This window comes from Astatotilapia calliptera, chromosome 5, assembly GCF_900246225.1.
Source record: "Astatotilapia calliptera chromosome 5, fAstCal1.2, whole genome shotgun sequence".
NCBI lineage: Eukaryota > Metazoa > Chordata > Actinopteri > Cichliformes > Cichlidae > Astatotilapia > Astatotilapia calliptera.
Genome location: NC_039306.1, coordinates 14300292 through 14325505, shown reverse-complemented (window position 1 = coordinate 14325505; position 25214 = coordinate 14300292). Strand labels below are relative to the sequence as shown.

General features: G+C 38.0%; 1 protein-coding gene across 1 annotated transcript in view; it reads left to right on the top strand.

Annotated features, from left to right (window-relative positions):
- Positions 1 to 3870: 3870 nt before the first annotated feature.
- mtss1 (MTSS I-BAR domain containing 1) overlaps positions 3871 to 25214 on the top strand; it is a 77215-nt gene continuing 55871 nt past the window's right edge. The window contains exons 1-2 of the mRNA XM_026167360.1: positions 3871 to 3917; positions 4581 to 4714. Of these exons, the coding sequence (XP_026023145.1) occupies positions 3884 to 3917; positions 4581 to 4714 (168 nt within the window). The 5' untranslated portion in view covers positions 3871 to 3883. The remainder of the gene's footprint in view (positions 3918 to 4580; positions 4715 to 25214) is intronic.

Genomic DNA, 25214 nt, shown 5'->3' with positions numbered 1-25214 from the left:
CAATATTTGAGAAAAACGAAAACAATCTCGTAATCCACTATGAGCAAGCACTTGGTGGTAGTGGGAAGACAGAACCTTGTTTATAAACAGGAAGACACCTCAAACAGAGGCATATAAACACATGGGAAGTGAAAAGAAGGGAGTGGAGAAAAGTGTTGATTACATCACGGGAAGTCCCCCAGCTTGCTGAGTCTATTTCAGCATCGCTAAAAGTTGGTTCAGGGTCACCTGGTTCAGCCTTAAATACAAGTTTTATCAAAAGGGAAGTTTTAAGCCTGATCTTAAAAGTAAAAATGGTGTCTATCTTCCAAATCCAGACTCGGTGCTGGTTCCACAGGATCTGCCTCCCATCCTACTTTTCAATTCTCTAGGAACCACAAGTAAGCCTGCAGTCTGGTAGCGATTATGCAGCGATTATGTTAATATTATTACTATACTATACTATCACACTATTACTATGAGTTCTCTAAGATATGATGGGATCTGATTGTGAGAAAGAGATTTTTAAATTCAATTGTGGGTTTAATAAGGAGCCAATGAAAATGAGCTAATATGAGAAAAAAATATGATATATCTTTTCTTTAGTACTCTCACTTACATGTTTTTGATCAACTGAAGGCTCTTCAGTGAGCTGTTAAGGCAGCCTGACAATAAAGAATTACAAGAGTCCACCCTAAAAGTAACAAATGCACTTATTTTTCTGCATCATTTTAATTTAATGCTGTTTTAACAATAATGTGCAGACGATAGAAGGTATTAGGGCTGGGCCATATCATACCGTTCACGGTAACACCGGTATAATGTTAGGCAATGATAAGAAAATGAAATATCGCGATAGAATATGGGTAAAACGAGTGCGCAGTGCCTTTGTTTTCATACACACATGGTGGAAAAAGCATGGCGGCGACAGAGAATTAGAAGGGCGAAAGCGGATCGTTGATTGAAACAGATAAACCCGAATTGGTTTGTAAAAATGGTGCCAACTTCAGTGGTGTGGAACTGGTTTGGTTTTTGTCTGTCAGATACACACCAAAGCACAATTTTTGGTAGAACATCTAAGCAGCCAAAAAACCTGGCCACACACTGGGCATCCGGGTTAACGCGGTTATGGCTTTAATGTCATTTTAACAAGATTAACGCTGACAGCACTAGTTTTAATACGACTTTGATAAGCTACAAAGCCGCATGGCTTGATTCATTGTCGGTGTCACGGTCTGCGGAGGCAGACCGTGCGGAAATGTGTGTGGTGGACCCAGGAGCGAACACAAGCGAGGATGCAGGAGTGGAGTTAAACAAAAGCGAGCCTTTTATTCTGGCTGATGAAAGGAACAAAACAGAGTGAGGGCAGCATAAGAGTAATAGTTCAAACAGAAACCTAAACTGGACATAAACTAAGGAAAAGCTATGGCTGGAGATACGGAACACAGGGGGTGGTAACACAGACGACGCGACACAGACTACATGAAACACAGAGACTAAATACACAAGAGGGATGATCAGGGGAAGTGGCCACACATGGGAACACAGCTGACACAGATAAACATAACAAGACATGGCAGGAGTAAACAACACTGACGGGAGACTGTCAAAGTAAAACAGGAAGTACACAGGTGCAAACAGGAGGAGAGAGAGAGCGCGGGCATAGTGGGCTGGGGAAACATGGAATGAAACAAGGAGGGGAGATGAGGGCTCACAGATACATAGAGGGGCACACAGGGGATAAAAGTCACAAGGGGAAGTCAAATAAGGAACAACACAACAGGACAACTTAGGAAACATGGCCTAAATAAGGAACGAAATACAAAAATATAAGAAACTAAGAATACTGGGCCCACATGGCCCAGGACCATGACAGTCGGAGCATTACGGATACCATTTCAGGAGCCTTGCGGAGTGATAGGTACTGTGCTTCAACATATGGATATGTCGGCCAATTTCCACTGGAAATTATTTTTGGTTAAAACGTCAGCAAGGAATTTGCATTTGCGCTGTTAAAATTTTATACAGCTTTAATGCACATAAAAAATAACTGCTTGTTTAATTGAAAATATATTGATGGGTTTTTTTTGCACTAATAAAGTTGTGAAGTGTGTAAAGCCTGTAAAGTATTTTGTCTCGCGTCAATTATATCATTATCGCAAATGTTCAAATATATATTGTGATAAATATTTTTGGCCATATTGTCCTGCTCTAGAAGGTATTCCTAGATATTTGTTTAATATGCAAGTTAAAGGACCTACACTGCTCCAAACTCACTCCAAGGTTCCTCACAGTGTCAGTGGAGGCTAAGGTAAAGCCTTGAGAGTAAATACCTCGTTACACAGTGCGATTCTCAGATTTTTAGAGACAACTTGCTACAAGTCAGTTTTGGCAGAAGTGATGAATAAACAGACACAAGTACGTTTTCTGCAAAGACTCCATTCGTGTTAAACTGGCTGATGACCAGTTTAGCTCTTATTGTCATCTCCCAGTAAAGTCACATTAAAGTCACAGCTTGTAGCTCCGCCCCGGCAGACTGCCGCGTCTTCAACACACAACAAACCTCCACTATGCACGGAGGCAGCAGCTTCAAGTGAGCCGAACGCTGCTTCGACAGGAAATTACGTAGCACTACAAATAAAAAGCCCCAACAAAGTAAACCTTTAAAAACACATTTTGACTCAGGTCTACTTATCAATGCATTTCAAATGCAACTTTTCAAGATAATTTCTTGTATATAAAATAAGGGATTGTGCAAGATGTTAAGGACAAAAATAAAGTGAGTTATTTTATTTGTTTGCTTACAAAATAAAAATGAATTGCCGCCACTGGAACTTTGGTAAAAGTATAATGGTTTAATAAACTTCACACAGAGGCAAAATATCAATTTATCACATTTAGCCAAGAAGACTAATTTTCACTTGGAGTCCCCAGCCAGGAAAGAGTTTTATTAGAATAAAATAGCAAAAAAAACAAAACAAAACAAAAAAAACCCCAAAATAAATTTATAAAAGTTATCCCAAACAAATAAATGTTGTTGCTGTTGTTGTCAGATCATGTGACCTAATTGATTGTTCAATAGGAAACATTTTAAGGCAACATATTCATATTTGGAGGTAATAAATTCCAGGCAAGAACTGCTTGAGATGAGAGTGCTGATTGGCAAAAAAATTGGTATCCATAATAATATGCAACAATTAGCGGTTAAAACTGACCACATGAGTCAATCTGTAGATGCAGTCACAAACTCCTAAAGTACTGATGGAGCACTCTATTTAAAATTTTACTATCTAAGAGAAGTCATCTTAAATTAAAAGTAATTTCATCTCAAATTACCAGTTCACAAACTAGTTCAGTGGGCTTCAGGTGCTTGCTGGCGTGTGGTTAGGCAATTAGTAATATGAGAAGAGATTGTATGCTATTATCCTCCATGTACAATATTTTTGTATTTCAAATGCATTTTGTTTTAAAGTCTCATTTCCACACAGGAACAGGCAGGTAATTTTAATCAAGTAAAGCTGCGCAGAGCTGAAAAACTTACCTTGCTTTAATGTATAAATTTCCTGTAAAATAAGAAACAAAAAGTGCCTTTTAGAATTTATTAAATATACTGTTTAACGTTACATGTATAGATTTCAATGGGAACTGGAAATGTCCATCTCAAAATTTTGAGCACATGTTCCCCAGCCAGTAAAAACATGAAAGAAGCAAATAAGAAAACAGCAAGTGCTTTGTGAGTTTGGTCCTTTTTAAATTATAACTCGCCGAAACGTGAAAACGCAATTTCGAAATGACAGAAAAATTAAAACTAATAAAAAAAACTACAGTGACTGAAATTTTAGATTGATGGCTTTTATTGTGAAACTCTTGACGGGATGTGGGCGCTGTCACTTCGGCTACCTTGATGCGCAGTTCGCGGACGCGCTCATTCACTTCAGGTTAGGACTCCCACTGGAGTAAGGAGAGAAGGACGGGGCAGCGTCTGTCGTTAAAACTCGCAGGAGGAAAACGTAAATCACTCGGATACACCTGGAAACAACGACTTTCAGAACGTTAAACCTGAGCAGCACATCAGCTGAAAGCCGCGTCGGTTTATTTTTGGGCCAACGGATTGATCCCGGACTGTGTGCGCGCGCGTGTTTTCCTTTGGATGCACATACACACACAAACACGCGCGCGCAGTCACACAGGTTGCTAGCGGAGTTAGCCGGGTTTGCTAGCTCGCTGTGGTTAGCTGGGCTTTCCGTCCGCAGGGAGTGAACGCAGAGCGGGGTTAAAGTTTAGAAACAGTGCCCGACATTTTCCAGACAGAAGGCTGCTGGTTCAGGCATGATGTGTGGGTTTTTCGGAGGTTTGTCAAGTTGGCCGGCTGGTAGCATTGGCTGACTGAAGCCCAGCATTAGTACCTCGGATTGGACTCATGTGTGTTCCCCCCTTCTTCCTTTTCCACTGCTGTTTTTAAACAGTTTTTTTTTAAAAAAGCGGACTTTGCCCTCGGGGTGTTGTAACTCCGCTCCCTATATTAAATAAAAGCCTCAATTGATTCTTCTTTTGGAGTTTCTCAACACTTTGCTGGAAGTTTTTATTTCTTTCTCTTCAAGGAGGAGGTAAAAAAAAAAGTTGTTGTGAAGTTGAGAAGGATTTTTCCAAGCCTGTGGAAAAAATGGATGCGGGAATAGAGAAAGAATGCAGCGCCTTGGGAGGGCTCTTCCAGCTCATCATGAACGACATGAAGGTAAAAAAAAACGGACATCCAAGTCATCTCATTACATGTCGCTACATCTTTTTTTTTTTTAATCAAGCTGTTTTTTCCCCTTTATTTTTTGCATACTTATCCCAATATATTGGGTTACCTGTAATATCAGACTTCAAAAGTCATATCTGCTTCATATTAAGTAACTTCATGGCAGCAGCCTGTAATATTGTAAGCCTGTTATAATATTGTATTGAAGATTTGACCCTTGCAATGCTGATTTGGCAGTTCTATTTATTCTCCGTGAGACTTACACTTAAAAAAAAAAAAAATATATATATATATATTTAAAAAAAATAAAAAATAAATAAATATATATATATATATATATATATATATCATTTTAAATATATATATATATATATATATATATATATATATAAATAAAAATTATGACTGTCATGAACTATTTGATTGGGACAGATTTGGACATAACATCTAAAAAATGCATAAACAAAGTGGAATTTAAAATATAGAGTCTCAGGAAAGCACGAGTAAGCTTGAAATTTAGGTTATTAAAGGCTTGACATGGGATTTCTGGATGTGCAGTGCTGCTGATGTTGATTAGGTAATGAATGAGCAGAGGTTAAAACTGGAAGTGGGCCATCTGAGAGGGTAAGAGAGCTGGATGGGGGTGGATTTTACCAGCTGTGCACCCTTTGATGTTTGTCAAGCACTCTGCCCTTTTGCTGCCTGTCTGTCTGAGTTCCACTGCTCTCAGATGTTCATAGTTAGCAGCTTCTCTTTTCCAATCTCATCTCTTTTTTTTCTTCCCCCCCTTGGTCCAGAATAGGCAGCAAATGGCTCTGGTTCTACTGGCCTTTCACGTACTGGCACTGGCATGGGCATGGGTGATTTTTACTGATCAGGTTTAGCCATTTGTTGACATTTTGGAATCAGTTAATCAGACTTTGGGAGTTTTTAAATTTTACTTTTCACTGTGGATTTCCTTTAAACTTAGCTTATAAAAATAGATGCATAAATATGATCTGAAGTAAACTCAGCCTGCTGTGCTTGTTTGGGCTTTTAGGTCATGCCAAAATGAAGGTAATGTATGCAATGCATTAAAAACATAGGATAATACCATTGTGCTATGTTTAAGAAAAAAAAGGTGTCCGGTCCGATTGGTGTGCCAAAATGTCTATATTTGGGTAAGGTTGGGTTGAGTACAGTGGGTCGTCTACCAATGGGAAGGTCAGCTGATCGATCCCTAGCTCTTCCTGTAGAAAGGAGTACCATTATATAAGTACCAGTCTGTTTACCAAATCACCAAGATTTTTCTAACTTTTTTTAAGTGACCTTTAATTTACAGAAAAATCCATAGCTTACTGTTAAGTAAGGTAACTTTGGCAGTCTTCTAGAGCAGTTTATGTTTCTCATTTACATTTTTACCATAGAATTACAGATTAAAAGATGGAACTGTATACTGGGAGGCATATTGAGCCATGTTGTTGGACCAGGAGGTGACCATGAAGGGAGTAATGGATGTATATTCAGTCCTGTTCTTGGTTTTTATAGGGATGATCTCTGTACTTTTGAGCATGGCTGTGTACTTGAGTGTACCTGTTATTAATTATTTATTTTTAAGCCCAAATGTCCTTGTTCTTGATATATTTCTTCAATAACAACTTTTTTTTTTCTTTGTCAGTATTTGCTATTATGTATTGTCAGAGGGGGTGGTAAGAAGTAAGATTAATAGGTTAGCAAGGTATTCTAAAGCTTAAAGTCAGAGTTTTCTGTGTCATGGAAGTTGCTCTCTCCTTACCTGGCTAAATCACCATCATAACTTCTGCTGAACATATAACCAGAGCAGGTTATGTTCAGTCTGGTTTGAAATCGCATGCAAGCTCCAGGTTTTCACTGTTTCCTTTATTCATAGCACGTTTTGTGTGCAATATAGATTGTTTGTTGGGGAAATGTTAAAATGTGCAGCCTGATGAATAAAGACTGCTTTGTATTCTCACTGTGATGTGCAGGATTCAGCTGGTGATGCAAAAATGTGTACATATTTTAATACTTCATTCTGCAGGTGCTAGAACACAGAACAAACAGCAAGAATACCAAGTCAGTCGGTCAAATTAATTAATTGTCTACTTTATTATTCTATGGGACAGTAACATTTAATGTTTAAATGTGTCTGGTTAATGTACCGGAACTCTAATGCGCCACCATCTTGTTAAAAGCACATACTCAGCCATAAAATAATAATGAAAACTGAAACGTTTTACTAGAGTATTGATTTTCTCCATTAGCTTGTCTTATTTGTAACAGCGTTGCATTTTATTGTTATACATTTTTATGTTTCTTATAGGTCATCATTATGTAGATAATATTGTGGTAGGTGGCACTCATAGGGATCATTTTGTTATATGACATGTGAGCGCGCACAGAGCCTGAAGCAGATGCTTAACAGAGGAAGTTGAAAACCACCGTTGTGTTACCTGCCATCTCCAACTGGGGGTTTTAGCTTTTGTCAAGCCTGGTAATGCAAAAGAAGGTTGTTTGTGTTGAACTTGCTTCACTGTATCTTTATGCGTGCTCAATCATCCAGATAACTCATCCAAGTGACTTCTTCGCTACGTGCAGATGAACAGAAGCAACTTGTTGGGATTCCTTCATTGTACACTTTTCTGGTGTCCTGTTACGAAAACAACCTACAGCAGATGATTCAGTCTTCAGAAATACAGCGATATTGTGTAACAATGGATCTTCGGGTGACTCACGGAAGCTATAGCAGCTCTACTTTGAGCTGTTTTTATTTTTCTCAACATTGTAATGCACATTCTTGGACTGAATAATACACCTCTGATTGAAGCAGACCTTCATCTCTAATAGAGGGGTCATGTTGCTGTAGTGAGTGAGTGTTTGTTGTCTGTTACTGGATCTCTGTGTGATGAAGAGTCTGAGGAAAATTAGTTAAACGTTTTGCGCGTAACATGATGGAACTTGCAGACGTCCTGTGGTGAGAACAGCAAGCAGTACACATGAGTCACTTCTGCTGTCAGATAACAAGGAAGAGGAATGGTTATGATCGAGTGTATGTGCGTGTGTGGCATCATATCCTGGTTCACCAACATGGCACAGACCCAATAGGGGCACTGCTACCATCTGACACACACACACACACACACACACACACACACACACACACACACACACACACACACACACAGAGTCATGTCTAATTAAGTAGAGTCTCTCTTCAGATAAATCTCTCCTCCGGGCATCATAACGTGCCTGTGAAGATTTCACACTTCTGAATTAACCAATAGGCAGGGAGGCACAGATGCTTTTAGCAGATTGTAGGTCATTTTGTGATGCACTGATCCAACTTCTTCCAGTTCTGTTACTAAGTACTGATCCAGTACCGGTGTTAATAGTCAGGATTATCCCTATGTAGATTATGCTTTTCATCAGACTTTAAGGAAGAACATGAGAATATTATTTCCTGTGTAAGAGAATAAATCAGGAACTAGCAGGACCAGGATGGATTAAATAAAAACAAATATAACCGCGTATTTACTAGGGCTGGGACAACGCGTCGACGTAATCGATTACGTCGACGCAAAAAATACGTCGACGTAAAAAAATCTGCGTCGATGCGTCGTCACTTTCAAAAAAAGACATGGCGGCAGCGAGTAGCGAAATCATGAGTGAGGCAGTTGCAGTCAACTTAAATCACTCCACCCGAACACGCAGTTGTACAGTATGGGGATATTTTAACAGAAAAGGAAGTGATTCAGTCGTCTGCCGGCTTTGTGAGGTGGAAATGGCCTATCATAAAAGCACGACGGCTATGCACCAGCACCTCAAACGACTGCATCCAGGAGCAGCTTCTGCAAAGGACAAACCACCGTAAGTTTTCAACTTTTTTACTAACGCTAGTTTTTACCCGTTAATTCATCCAGACCCCCCCGCCCCACGTAGACGTACACTCACTCATAGACACAGAGATAAACACCCAACCTCCGTAAATGCAAAACTAATTTAAGCTGCTTAGCAGTAACATACAGCAGCTGCTGTTTAGTTGTTGTTGTTTTGTTTGTGGCCCATGCTGGCAAAATGAGTCGGAATGCACGCAGGCTGATTATCAGAATCGGCGAAAGACAAAAATGTGAGACAGCGAATTGGCCGCAGGAGAAATGTTAACAAGGATAATGCACCACCTGCTAAACGTAGCCGTCGTGGACACTATTACAACATTGTTAAAGTGCTTGCAAAAGCAAAATGACAATGAACTCTTGATTTGTCAAATTTAATGTGTTTCATCCTATTTGAACGCTGTTTTTATACATTATGCTTCTCCAGCTTGATCTTATAGGTAAAAGTTATGCCATCTAATGACTAGAAAGCAGTGCACCAGTAAAGGTGCCATCAGCTATGGCTATTTAAACGTTATCTTTTCCAGCCATCATGATTACTGCATATCATATGTTCAACATTGGGGATTATCATTAACCTCTTACTGTTATGCTATGAAAGCACATGGCATAACAGTATGTGTGTATCTATCTATCTATCTCAACCAGATCCTTATCAAATTATTTTGATATTATGCTTTCCATATAATTATTTAGTAATTATTCGAATTCATCTGTGTGCTGTGTGTGATTTATGATTTCAGGAATAAACAGAAAAGTCTGGAGGACTACTGTCAGAGAAGAAGTACACCATGCACCCCCCAGGAGGTGGCTGTACTTACTGAGAGCGTCTTAGCTATGATTTTAAAAGACAAGAGACCACTTGCTGTGGGTGAGGGATTCAAAGAAATGCTGACCACTTTCCAACCAGGTTACACTCTGCTGTCTAAGCGTCATTTTACAAGCATGATGGAGAGAAAGTATGAAACTTCAGTGGAGAAACTAAGCAATGAACTAAAAAAAGCCACATCCAAAATCTCCCTTACCACTGATGCTTGGACAAGTCTGGTCACAGAGTCCTACTTAGGGGTAACTTGTCATTTCATTATTTGTTCAAAGACGCCATTGCTGCTGTTTGTATATTATTAATTTTTTGCTATGATTTCCTTTGTTATATTTGTTTTGCAAAACATTTAATTTTTTGTTAAAAACAGAAGATTGCAGCACAATGTTATTGTGGATTTTATTTTGTGAATGAACAGCACTTTTTGGCAGAAAGCAAAGTGAATGTTACATTTTGTTTGTTTAAAGACACCATTGTTGCTATTTATTTGAAATGTTTTGTTAACTTTTCCTTAATTTTATATATGTTTGCACATTTCATTTCTTGTTAAATGCTATCTCTATTGTATTGATTGTACGACCTCTACAACTTTATTTTGCAATTGTTTTTTTATTAAAAGGTCTTCAAATGAATAAATTTGTGTTTTTCATTTATATACATAAATTAGTAAATGTGAAATTGCTATACAAGTCAAATAATGGGGGAAAAAATCATTAATCGAATCGAATCGAAATCGAATCGGTTTGAAAAATGACTCGTTAGATTAATCGATGCATCGAAAAATTAATCGCTAGATTCATCGATTAGGAAAATAATCGTTTTGCCCAGCCCTAGTATTTACATTATTTACCTAATTTATTTACACTAGTGTCAATTCAGCTCTGTGTGAGAGTTTTATACTGGATGCTGTTGTCATTTAATGTTAGCACATCTCACTTATGTGTTTAGACGAAACTTCTCTCCCTCTTCGGCACTTGTACAAATGGGACTTAAGAGTTGATTGGTGCAGTAGTAGTCCTGCATTTCCTCTCCCCATTGGACGGCTAGGAAAAAAAGTGACAGTGCTTCAACTCATGGTGGCCAGGAAAAAAATTACATAATGGAAAGGAGAAACCAGTTCAGTTAATCTAGTTACAGTCTGGATTATTAAGTAGATATTAATGGTAAATATAACTTCATTTTTTCCCCCCATGGACTCCTCAGAAAAAGGTGATGGGTGTGTCATGACATAGCCCAGCAGAGTGAATCATAATAGCACCAACAGCCCTCTTTTCTTCCAGGCTATTGTCCACACATGTCCTGATGTGGTTATGCGTTGCTCCAGTGGAGTGGTTATTCTTACACTTATTCTTCTTTCTTACAGCAAAAATCTTAAACACAATTATTTTGCGAAATATTGGGTTATGGATTATTTGATTGATATTAATTACTCACTGACTTTGGAGAAATTGTGGATTGATTGAACTCTTCATTGCATTTAAGTGGATTTCCTTGAAGTTTATTTATAATTTTTATGAAAACGAGAAAATAAATGAATATAAGCTTAATTAAATTTGTCTGCCAGGGCGTTAACTTTGACCTCCACAGAATAGCAAAAGCAAAGGAAAGGGTGTCATGAAAGTTAGAGTTAAAAAATTGCACAGCACAAACTTGCATACAGCAATTTAATTTCTATATTTAAATACAGCTTAACTGTGCTAGGTAGTGGCATTGTTATCTGCTTTACATTTGGCCATCATCGTTTAAAATTAAGAGAGAGAGAGCAAGGGCTGCAGCATTGGAAGCTTTGACTAACATGCACACCCACACCCAGGACCGGATGTTGCCTAATTTAAATGGACTATGGATTGCAGTGAAATATGTGGTTGATGTTTCACCATCATCTCAAAAATGTGTTGGATTGTGCGTTTTCCCCACATTATTACAATGCTGAATCAAGCATAATGAACTTTTAGATCCGAATGCTCCTTCAGTTCCCATTGGTAAACGAACACCGAGACGCTGCTGAGAGTTAAAGTGTCTTTCTCTCTCACCTCCAATAAAATAAACGGTGTATGTTCTTTAGGTGTTTAGGTGACATTAGGGCTGCCACAAACGATTATTTTGATAGTCGACTAGTCACCGATTATTTATGCGATTAGTCGACTAATCAGATCATCATCCATTGAACTTAAAACGTACAGCTTATTGCACCAGCAGCATCTGCTCTTATATAACTATCATTAGCTTACAGCTTTAAGCTTTTAAGGTGCTAACTAAAAATAAAGACAAGATGATAGTTTATTCAATTTTAATGAAATTTGCAGATTGTTTCGGTGAAGTTTAATAAACTCCTTGCTATCTAAAATATAACAGGACACCGGAGAATATTCTCAAGCATCTCACACTTCTGATAATCAGCTGTCTGCTTGACGTTTATTCAGCTGTGTAAAAACTATAACTTTAATCTCAGCCAAACAGATTTACTCAGGAACAAATAAAATACTAAAAAAAAAAAAAAAAAAAAGCCAAACAATAACATTTTTAATTTATCTAAGTGACTCATATATATTTAACCTGAGTAGCGAAAGACAGCAGTGGGTTTGAAAACAATTTGCGGGGAGTCCGGTGTTCTCACGGCGCTAGTGACCTAGCCCCCGGCTAGCTATCGAGCTAGTGGGCAACAGACGTCTCCGAAAACGTCGGAGCGCTTTTGAAAATATGTGGTGTCCTGATAAACTGAGCCGATATTTGAGGTTTACACAGCTACATTCTCGCCTGAAAATATGTTAAACGTTTATTTTGTGACCCAGAAAGAATAATAAGAGTAATATTAAAACTAACTAGCTGCCGCCATTGTTGGAAACTGAGCAGGGCCGCGCTATGAATTCTGGGACACAGCTTCCTCTTCGGGGTTTAACGGCAGCTGGAATCCTTGTACATGCAGTGCTGCCATCTTCTGTTTCAGTCCGTTATTACACTCTTAAATCCTACTACTCATTCCTGCGTCTTTTGGGATCTTACAAAGCTTCAAACGACGCGTCGACTATTGAATCAGTCGTCGACGATTTTGATAGTTGACGTAATCGTGACTAGTCGACCAATCGTGGCAGCCCTAGGTGACATCCATAGATTTGGGGGGGGGAGGGGAGATTTGAGGTTGAGCAAGTTATGGCCAGGCTAACATAAAAAAATTAGCACAGGGGAAATGGAGGATGAGGGTAATTTTTTTTTTTCTGAGTAAATGTCCATGTTGAGGGTCCTTGATGGACAGTGATAATTGGCATCATAGAAAAGAAAGGAAAAAAATAGATCAAACTTTAGCCAAGAAATCATCTGAGATGATATAAGATTAATAGTTCAAGTGTTTCCTTGTCGTTTGGATTATTTGGTATCAGTAAAGTCCCAATCCTAAGTTTAATGCTCACTTAGAAATTTTAGTCTGACGAAGGGGGAATATTTTCTGAAGTGTTCTAATAGCACGAGTAAAAAAGCTGGAGAGTCAGAGTATAACTGTTGAATAGTTTTGCGAACTTGTGTCTGACAGAGCTCGGCAGAATGTTTACATCATCAGTTAACACACGGACTGTCTGACATTATCTTATAGAGCTTTCAAGTGGTCAGCTGTGTTTTAATCTCAACTCATCATCTCATTATTATATTCTCCTCCAACTTCCTCTTTGATGCAAAGACATGTTACCTATCAGAAGAAAATCCATGCTGCTGCAGCTTCATTAGACCTTTGAGTTCTCCTGGAGAGAGACAGACGGATTATTGATTTCTGTCTCGGCTATATCAGGAGTGGCGTTATGAGTCATCGACCTCCCACACTCATCTGTTTTTGCTCACATCTATCCTTCCATCCTGACATCCTTGGTACTTCTGTTTTCATGCTCTGACTGTATCCCCCCCGTCTTTATTGGTGACGTCACACTGCATTTGTCACATTGCTCATATAACGTTTATGGTTCCTCATAGTTTAGTGTGTGTGGGAGCGGCTGATTTCAGGGAAGTCTTAGTGTTGTTGACAGGATTATAGGCAGCCTCAGGTGAATGTGGGCGAGGACACACACTCTTAATGAGCATGCGTTTCTTCAGAACTGGCCAAACAAACTCACATGTAAAGGTGTGTCATCTGTGTGGTTATGTTGTGAGGGAAGGAGGAAGAATAATTAAAATGAGAGCAAATACAGAACTGAAGGAGGGACATTAGAAATAACAGGTTGAGAAATGGATAATTAGGAAAACAGAAGACAAAGAAGAAAAAGAAAAAAGTAAATGAAAGAAGAGATGTGCCTCAGGTGATGTTTTAAAGTTGAGACAATGAACAAAGACCTGAGCCTCCTCCCTGGATAAAATGATCAAACAAAGTAAAGCTACATGCATTCAGGTGCTTTTAAATCGATCATTGTCATCAGTAAGCTGCCCTCTAGCGCATTAAAAAACAGTAAAATCCTGCTGAGAAAAGCTTAGTGCTCACCAGCTTTACACTGTTATGATTTTTCTTCTGAGCATATGATAGATTAGTGTGCAGAGTTCATTGCAGCTCTGAACTTTTCCAGATATTACTTAATGGAGCTGTAAGGAGAAAATGAACAAACTGCACACATTAAAGAGTGCTAGCTTCCTGAGTACAAGGGTAAAATGATGTTTTGTGCCAATGAAGCGCCCTGAGGCGACTTTTGTTGTGATTTGGCGCTATATAAATAAAATTGAATTGAATTGAATTGAATGTGAGGATAAGCTAGCTAATTGAAGCTAAATGTAGTGTCAAGTTTCCTTCTTTGCCAAAAACCAGTGTATTTTTCAGGACTAAGAAATGTCTAACTGCGTGTTGAGCTGGGGAATTGATAAGATTTTAATTTCATGAACAATTTGGTCTTTCATCAATTATGAAAACTAGATAATCAGGATAAAAAAAACAATACTTTTTATGTTTTCTTTTAATATCCCTTTACAGTTGTGCCCTGTTCTAGTTCAGCTAAAATGTCAGGAAGGTTGTCTGCAGCTGACTTTGTCTTGAGGATTACCTGTTCTAATTTTGTCAGCACATGACTGAAGTGTTGGTTGGGTGTATGCTCTTCGTTGCTGTCTTCATGGCTACCATGCAAATCCCTGTGAATCCCTGTGAGCAGTCTAGACCTCTCTTTCCCCCGTCTGTCGTTTATCTCCTTTAAAAAAACCTCTTGATAAAATTAAAACTGTAAATATACATGTAATTTAAAAGTTAAGTAAATTTTAAATTTCAGTAATTATATGATATTGAAGTTAATAAATAACTGAACAAATGAACAACATTGAAAATATTGACTAAAAATAATAAACATACACCTTAATAAAAAGGTTTTAATGTTATTATCCAGGGCTTTTATTCATGTGGTCTACTTCTGTTCAAGCTGTCCTTTATGAGGCACTAAGATGTGTTAAACATTCTGGCCTAGCGTATTGTATTTCTTAATTACTGAACTTACAAGTGGACAGATATTAGCTGCAGTATTAAGGTATGACATTAACCTTATTTATTATCTCTTTGTCAAACTTCCTGTTTTGTTTTATGTGTAAAATGGTTAAAGGCAGCAGTAAGATAATAAGTTTATAACTTTTCTATTAAAAAAAAAGAAGAAAGATTATTAGGCTCTGTGGAAGGTCACCTTAGGTCATGTAGGCTGCTGAGCTTGCAATACACTGGTTTAAACCCTGAGTAAACTAACCTAGCCTCATTGCCTTAACTATATTCAAACCAATAATGCTTAAGCATACAATCACCCCTGAAGGCAAATTTGAGCAGGAAAAGTCCTGTGAAGACAAACTGATCATGCCCGTCTTATTCATTTAAACAGACTACATTTCTCAGATTTTACTGCAACCTTTCAGATCAGGCTGATCTGTTCTAACGTGCAGAAACGCAACCTCACGAGGATCCAGCTGGTGAATCACGATACAGCAACAGACTTGACTGTGCATGGAGTTCAGCTTAAAAGAGGGTGTTGGATTTAACTTACAAACACCTGGATATCATTACATACATTACCTATGAACAGTAGTCATTACATACTTATTTGGTAGTTCTTGATGCAGAACCTTTAATTAGTTGCAGGAAAAGAGTTGAAAGTTTCTTTCAAGAACTGGAAATTTTCATCTTTTTTGTTTTTGTAGCTCTGTAATGCTTAATGTTTTTTATGAGATGTGGAGAAATGGATGCCTAATCAGAAGGAGATTAAGTGGCAAGACTGAAGAGAAAGAGATACTCAAATCATATGCAAAGAAATGGTCACATGGAGATCTGCTGTCCTTTACTTCCTCTTCTCCACCCTAACGGGAACCCCTGTCAGCACTTTGGAAAACGACAACTGAAGATTAAGGAAAGAGCCAAGAAAATTACTTAACTGCTGGTTTGAGAACATGAAGTGATGAAATATTGAGCATTTCAACATGAAACTACAAGGAGCCACATATTCAGAAAACATTCAAGGCATCTGTTCAGTCTGTCTACAATGCATTAATGAATTTCTGTAACTAGAGTTAAAAGAAACTACAAGTACATCAACTAATGGGCCTAAAATAATATAGTAAAGAGTTTAAAGTACTACAATGTTTTTCCACAGTTTTATGTTCTGTTTGTTGCAGGGCAGCTGCAACAAACGCCTATGATATCAACCAAAGCTGACTCATAAAGTGGTAGATAACAGACTTCTTGAGCCTGGGGATTTCATCCTTTTCTGTAAATCTATAATTAGCAATTTAAAAAAAAGTACATTTACCATTTACTAAACAGGGCTGAATGGGGACAGCAACAATTATATTTTGATCTGCTATGTTATCATCTGAGCAAAAGCAGCCTGCTTAGGGTCTCATCTCACCAAAATTAAAGAACTCTTTAGACTCTTTATTCTCATTCTCATTAGACTTCGCCTGTGGTAAAAGAGAAGCCATACACAAAGGGGGGTTAGGTTTAGTCTTTCGAATTTTGGAAAGCAGATGGTTGTCCTTATTCTGCACTGCAGCCTTATGGGTCCTGGTTTGATTGATCTAACCAGGACATATCTAGTACCAACTTTTTCAGTTATGGAGAGGAGAGTTGGAGTATGACTGACTGTGAACCAGGATATTCTTTGGGGATGAAGCAGAACACTACATTTCTACATTTCCAAAATGAGAGTGATACATTCTGCACAAAGAAACTGGCCATGGACTGTGTTGGAGAGATGGAAAAATAGAAGTGCTATATCTTGGAGTCACAGCTTACCTGATATGAAAATTCAATGTTGAGATGAAGTGTCTGATGCAAAATGGCCACTGTTGTATAAATGAAGAGGAAGCACATGGATAGAGAAATATTATCTCTCATCTCTTTTAGTTCCTATTGTACTTCTAACGGTTCAGCATAATATTTTTAGTCTGGAATCAACTGACTGAGCCTGGCGGGTGCTTGTGGACCCTAAGGAGTAACCTTTTTGGCTCTTAAATATAGCAAACTACGTGAGCAACTTTATGGTATTACAAATGTTATATGAAGAAAGTAGGGAAAGATGCAGTCCAAAGAAAAAAATCATGAAACATAGGAGAGAACAACAAAGTGTACGGGAGCAAACTGAAAGAAAAAATATTTGCGTGACATCAAGGAATGTATAATAAAAGAAGAGAAAGTCCCTTTTCCCCTGCCATTTTCTTATGAAAAAGAAATTCAGATAAAAGATCAGACTGCCGAGTGTGGACCACGTAGACTTTATAGAACAAACCATTAACTCGCGTTGACACATCCTTCCATCAACCCCCACTCCTTTTTAGTCTTCTGTCTTTGAGTCAACCAGTGTTACTCAAACATAACGTCAAACAAACTATCAATGTGCTGTTTGAACAGTCTCACCCTCTCTCCCCTTTGCTTTCTGATGCCTTCAGCACAGTTCCTTTGAGTGCGCCGACTGCCTCCGACATAATTGGCAGGCCAGTGGACAAAATGTCTAGTTTATATTTCCAAATATATATATTTAAGCTAACGTAGTAATTATTAAGTTAACTTCTAAGCTTCAGCTGTGCTTTATCCCAGATGAGAAAACTTTGTGGTTATGTTCTAGTTTATTTAAAAAAATTCTTTTAGTATCGCCATACCCTTCCATTATTGAATGAACAATCTCAAAAACAAACACTGATATTCCTGTGCCTTAAAAGTGCGACCAAAATAGGGTTGTGCCAGTGAATGATGGTCTTTTATTTCCAATAGCTTGCTATGAATCAGTCTTTTATTTAAAGAAAAAAAATCAAGCACATTCCATTTCTTTCGTTACAGTTTTGTGTTTTTGCTCTTCAATTAAAGCTCACTCACATCTTAGTTCGGCTCCAGTCAAGAAGACTAGGAAAGCCTGTGGCCAGCAAGACAAATCGATAGAAAGTAAAACCCTAAAGGTTTATGTGGGTGGGATTATTGAAGGGTGCATTTTTCTCCAAATTACTCAAGGTCTCTCAACCTCCATGACTGATGGCTTTGACGATCCGTCACTTCCACTGTTGTTACCATGCAGATCTCCCAAGGTGTGAACATCTGCTGCCCCTGGGACTTTATAGTTTGTGAGCTTTCGGATTATTGCTACTGATTTTTGTATCGACAGATGGTTTGCCAGATTACTTTTTGACATACTACTTTGGAAACCTGTGGTTCAGTTGATATTTATAAACGGGACAAGTTCTTTATAAAGAACACACAGAGATATAAATTGTTCAAGCAATTAAAATGTCATTTATTTAGCTGCAAACTCAGATTGAATTTTCCAGAAGGAAAAGGCTGTGTCCAAAAAGAAGCCAAGCAATATTGCAATCAAGAACAACTGGACTCTTCAAATTTCCTAACTTCACCGTCTGCAAGTATTTTCATGCCTGAAAAATGTAATTTATTAAACAGTTTGTGTTGCATAGACTGCATAAATTGCACTATTTTGACTAAAATCCTCACCCAGCGACCGTCTCAGCTACCAGGGAAAAACGCACAGTCAACCCGCCAGACAGTGAAATTTGCCCCCTTTGTGATGCTGGTAACTTTTCCATCTTCAACCTGTGGGGACTGTGGTCGCTCAGCGGTTTCTTATAAACATAGTGGAGTTGTTTTTTTTTTTTTTTTCTTTTTTTGTCAGAAGTTCAATCATGTAAGAATGTGCTACAAGTGAGCATTTAGCCATTTGTAATTCTAATAAATAATACAATACAGTTTTACATTTTTAGGTTAAGAATTGAGCATAGATACATTTTTCAAACCTGAAAAACACAAAAATTCTTTTTTGAAAAATTTCTTTTAGCTGTTTTAGTATAAAATTTTCACAAATGGGTCAGTCTAACTCAAAATGTATATCTGGGTTTTCTAGATAAGTTTAAACATGCATCCAACAGATTTTTGGAGATTTATTGAACAATATAAAACAAACAAAAATAATGACGCTCAGAGTAAGAGCTCATTAGAACATTGTGTGCATTATCCAGTAGGTCAGTGAGATACTGAGAATGAAATGCAACCAAAAAGCCTACAACAATGTTTTCTGTTAATGAAATGAAGATGAAATGAAGGTAAAACTTACACATCTTAGTGGTGCGTAATCGCCAGGTTTCGCTTTCAAACTGGTTTCTGTGGAATTTCAGCCATCATATTGTTTTAGCAAATAACTTTTCCACGGTGTGACACTCAGTGATTTATGAGAAGGTGTGTATCAATAGACCCACACATGTCAAGAGTGGATTTTTCCACTAATAAAACTGTGGAATTAGAAGTAAAAGATGGGAAGGCTTGCATTAGGTGACCAGATGTTTTTTGTTTTTTTTAAGTAGATTGATGCTTTACTCAAACAGTGGTTAGTTTCCGATGATTAAGTTAACATTTAAACAGACCATTCTGCATTCTTATCCGATAATCTGAGACTTGGTGAAAGTGGCACCTCTTCTAGGTGTACTCAAAGACACTGAGGTCATAGGTAACTGTGGGTTGTTTGGGCAGTTTGCAGCAATGCTTTGTTCGGTCCTGCTGGTTTAGCAAGACAATTGGTTGATTCAGCTTCCTATGTGAAAGATGGAAACCAAACAATGCCTGTTAATCCATTTCACTAGGGTAAACATAGGGTTTTTCCCTGTACAGAACTGCCCTTTTAGGGAGTGAATATGGATGCAAGTATGATTAGTCCACATTTGAACTAATGAGTCTGTGTCACCTTACCATTTCATCAAAATGAAACTCAAATAGAAAAACTTTAATTTTTTTTAACGTCTTAAAAATTTTTTTTATTACAGCTGTCTGATTTTCCTTTGGAGGATGGTCAAAGCCTCTTCAATAAAATCTCTTTAAAATTTCTTTTTTTTATTTTTTTATTAGTCTTTTTTGCCTATATAAATTAATGGCATTTTTTTTGCATGTTGACTGATGGATACAAGTGAGGTTTAGCCTTAATATCATCCTTTCATTAGGTTAAGCTTGTTAACTGAAGCTCATGTGAAACCTGCTTGTCCTGGAAAATAACAGCTCCTGTCTGTCAGTAATACCCACATCTACACAAACTCTTATCAGTTTATTTGTGTTTTCTAAAAGATGGAGCATAAAAAGCACACACACAAACTATGCAGTGAGCTGCACGCATGGCTGCACAAGTGCAAGTAAGACCTAAAGTACTTAACTATATTTGTACAGCAGCAAAATGCAGTTACATGGACAGAAAGAAATTCAATGGAAAATGCTACACAGCGCAGAAGAAAAGCTTAAAGATTATTTTAAGTACTCCTTGAATTATTAAGTAGACAGTACATAGTAAATAAACCAAGCAATTAGAGCTGGGCGATAGAACGATAACGATATGTATCGCGATATAACTTTTACTCGATAGAGAAATTACGCTATCGCGATAGACCTCGCCGCTCTTGTCCTCAAAAAAAAAAAAAAAAAAAAAAAAAAAAAGGTCAGCCAATCCAAATTAAGTAGCGCAGAGCCGAACCAATCACAGCCGCAGCGTCACGTAGCGTGACTTGTTACGTACAGCACAAGTGCCAAGCCGCACGTGTGTTTGTTTGGGAAGCAGCCAGCGGGTAATGGAGGAAATGAGTGTGCCGACTAGAAAAATCAACCGAGCGTGACCGAAGAGAAAACAGATGATGGTTCCAGTGCCGGAGAGATTGTCAAACGGAAGAGCCATAGAAGTTCCGTAGTGTGAAGGTATTTCGGCTATTTCAAGTCTGACAAAAACAGAGTAGCGTGCACTGTAAATTGTGCCGAAAGCAAGTCTGGAAATACAATAAACTGGTGCATGCGTCACACTGTGCGCCACGTTATTGTTTCGGTGAAATGAATTTCTACAATACTGTTACTGTTAATTCTACTCTCTGCAGTGTTTAAATGCTTACATATACACACAGTTACTGTCCGTCCACACATACGACTCGGTTCTGCTTCTATGCCCCAGCTTTGTTTACTTTTTCCCACCGAGGCTTCTAGACTTCTGATTGGCCAACATTTCGGCACGGTTAGGAATCTAGCGCCACCTGCTGCTTTGGCATGTTCATAGCAGCGTTTTCCTTCATTTCTGCCTTTATGTGTGGACGGGATTATTTTTTAAAACGAAAACGGAAAATCTCCGTTTTCAAAAATACCCGTGTACGTGTGGACGTAGCCTCAGTCTCTGACTGGAAGCGCTAATTCATCATTCGGCTTTTGTCAGACTAAAGTAACTGTTAAAACTGTTTGAAAAGCTCAGCTATACAACAAGGAGAGATTGAGAATTTCCTTTTAGTTCTCAGTTTATTTGATATTGCCAAAAGTTAGTCAGTTTTGTCTGTTCTTCTGTAAAACAAACTAAGATTTATTTTTAGAATTAATATTTTGTTTCTAAGTGGAATTGACAATTTAGTCTGTTTCGTTTGTTCTATTTTGAAACTTAAACGCTTTAGCGGCTGCCTTGTGTGTAGTTTGCAATATTTGCCTTTATTTATCTGAAAAAGTCTCATGTTCCTTAAGTACATCTACCCTGTTGAACTTATTATGGGAAATAAATATTTAAATAAAAACAAGCTGCTGATTATTTCACATTTTACTTGTGAGCAACGGCACATTTAAATCTTACAAATATAGTTATTTGGCTCATATCGTGATAGATATCGTTATCGCCTGAAATGAAAAAAACATATCGTGATATGAAAAAATCTCATATCGCCCAGCTCTACAAGCAATATATATGCATATATATATGCATATATATGCATATGCATATATGCTTCTGTTCTTCTTAATCTCTTGTTGTTCTAGCACTTTTGCTGTGCACTGCAGAAGTATTAGCAAGTATTAGCTATTTTTCCAGACTGTTTTGGGAACGTCTCAGACTACTTGATGCCTTGATTGTACTTTCTCGGAGAGCTGGAGACATGACGGCCAAATAGTCATTCCTGTTATTATACTCTGTTCTTGTACTTCTTGGAAGTCCACCACATGGACAGAATGCATAGTTCATGCAGTGTAACGTAAAATCTCTGTTGCCGAATTCTTGCGGCAAAAAACGAACAAAACCTCAAAGACTCACAGGTCTGTCAGACTCGAGCAGACCGTAGTGAACTTGCAAGTGCAGAAAGTGTAATTGAAACACTAACTGTTCGCATAGCTTAGGGTAGCATTATGGTTAATTTACACTTTTGTGTTGAAGCATCATTTATACTTATTTATACTTATGTATGTGGTGTGTGTACATTGCTCTGCAATTTTGCCACCAAAACAATACTTGGTGCTGAGTTTGGCCTCGTCCAGTCAATTCAAATATTGGCGGTTTCTTTGGAAATGCATAGGAGGTAGGAAACGCAATCGCAGTTATTGTGGGTTTCACTGAGGTGACATGTAGTCTAATTTCTGGGGAAGTTGTGGCATAGGGTTTCAGGAGGGTTTGATTACAAAATAGTTTTGGCACTGAAGCATAACCTCTTTCAGTATTTCTGACATGGCTTTGTTATTTTGATAATCCCATTGACGTTAGTATGTTGCACCAGTAATTGTGCTTTTCACTGGTATCTGAACCTCATGTTATATCTCTGTCTGGCTGATTGAATGAATGAACCAATGAATTCAGTGGTTGGCTGACTAGTTGAATGAGTGGCTGAGTTAATCCTTGACTCTAGGAAGGTCACCAGGGCAGTATACTCACTTTCCTGAGATGTCACGTCTATCTCTCCTCTCTCTCGCTGCATCATTTCTTTGTGTTGGTCAGTAGAGCAAGTCAGGATTACCGTGGTAGGATTAGATGCTAATGGCAGGTGACTACACACACCGAGGTAATTCTATACCTATTAATGCTGCCCGGTTGACTAAGCAGATAGGATAACAGTGTGTGTTTGTATGTCTGTCTATGTATGTATGTATATGTGTTCTCTACAAGGAGAGCTTAGGCTGTGTGAATAGAGTTTACTGTGTCAGTGCCAGTGGAGGTTACGTACAGTTTCCACTCCTTGGGCAGAGCTTAAAGCAGGTATAAAAGCTGTTTGATTAAAAGAAGTGAAAATGTATAGTAATTATCAGACACCAAACCTAACACTGATTTTAAAACAACTCAGGGATTAAATTTAGGTTTCAACATTGGGGGAATTCCCCTTTAAATGTTTCCTTTAATCTTATTTATAGACTTTAGGGGAGGGATACTACCGATTGGAAGTACAGTATGTCCTATTCTTACCTCACATTGTGCTTTGTCATCCTTTTTTCTGTCTTTATTTTTTCTTCTTTTTTTTCTTTTTTTCTTGATCCCCTCTGTCCCATCACGTCACCACCTCAGCACTGGTCACAAGTTGAACAGATTTTTTTAAACGGTATTTACATAAACATATTATAAGCCACTTAACCAAGAAATGTATGTTTGAACTAATGGTTCACCTTGGCTTTACCTATATAATGTTCTTGAGGATTCACATCGTAAGCGTTGGCTTCAGTGGGACTTACGTTTGAACTAATCGTTCCAGAGTCAGTCGTTTTTTGCTGAGGTGTTTCCTCATTGATTAATTTGCATTTTAGCTAACTGAATGGCTTGGAGTTTGCACGTTTGAACCTGCTCCATCTGTCTGCCACTTTTCTGTTGGAACACCTGAATTATCCCAATGAGGAACAGTGAAGGATATTTCTGTTCTGTTCTGTTCTTTTCTATTCTATCTGTGTACATTGGCAAGAGTTTCATTCACATCTAAGGGAGATTTTTAGTCTACCTTTGCAGCACTTATTGCCAGTTGTTGTACCTGCTAGATTTTCAGGTATGTTGATATTGTTTACAATACCTGCAATTCAGAACTGAAATTCAAGCCCTGCAACCAGGTCAATAATTTATTTAGGATTTTCTTTAAAAAAAATTGTAGACAAATATTTATTCATATATAAAAATAGATTCTTATATAAACACAAACATTTACTAAGAGTACCTTGAGTTTTAACTATCAGAGCTTTTTTTTTTTTTTTTTAAACTGTAGATACCCATTACCAGCTGTCTTCTCTGCATCTTTCCCCTTTTCCTCTGGTAGAGTCGGACTCATCCAGAGGAAACATTCCTGTTTACCCTCAACTTTCTCAAGATGTTTGTCCAGTCAAGAAATCTTTTGGCTAATATGCTGAATTTGTATGTGAGGGGAAACAGTCAATATTTCAGGACATCTGGTGAAATCAGGAAAGAAAATGTAAACACATAGCAAACAACAGCTTACCCAGTGCTTGATTTCCTGTTCCAGATGTTGCTCATTGGTTTTGTAAGCAGATAGATAAATGTAAAAAGCTAATTAAAAGCTAAATCAGCATACAAAGGGCTGTTGTTTCCATGTTATATTTCGTCAAATGCAGTTCCCCTTGTTTTCAACGTAATTCATTTCAATTTGGACTGAAAGTGGACTACGAATGGAAACCAGAAAGCTTCCAAATCAAGGATCTTTCACACAGATGGCTCATATTTCTACGCTGTGATATTCCCATGTGCTTAACAACAGCAGTGTAAAGAGTTACCATTTTGTTTAATTAAATTTGCCACTCTTGGAAAGGTTTTGGGAGCTTCAATAGGTGCATCTCTTTTGATGTTTTAGAAATGGACAATTTCTTATTTGGATTTAAACTGAAAAAAGACCCAAATGGCATTTTGGAGTAACAGTAAATACCACTAACATTTCCATTTGCATTTTCAACTAACACTCCAGAAATGTAGTAGAGTTAAAATGTAAAAATAGCTGTCCAGCCAGATGAGAGTAGACAGTTGTTTCATCGGCAGCTGTCTCGGGGAACCCGCTGGACATCATCAGTGACCCTTGTGGGTCCTGGGACCCTAATTTAGCAACCACTTCTCGAAACCTCTTAGTATCAAGCTGCAGTGGACCCTGATACTCTGGCTGCCTGCGGTCTCTTCAGCCCTGCCTGCTGCAGAACCAGTGCTGGAATATTTTGTCTGCAACCGACTGTGACATTCCTGGCAGTCACAACAAAGCCAGGCAGAATTTTAGGTTTAGCCGAGAGGTGGCAGGGGAACAAGAAGAGGCCTCCAAGAGCTGCACAGACTGAAATACAAGCAGCAGGATGTGCTTTTTATGGTACGCATTCTTGGTTTGTAGCTTGACGTTCTTGTCCAGGATGACGCTTAGTGTCTGCTCAACTTTAAAAAGGAGTCCAAGTTTAATTAGTACGGATTACCAAGATTTGTAGGCAGTATAAAAGAAAGACTAGATTTGACTTCAGCACATTGGTCATAATTTCTACTTTGAAATTCAAGCAAATTTTAACATAATCTATGGGAAAGAAATGTCAGTTTGACCAGATTAAATTTATATGAACGCTAAT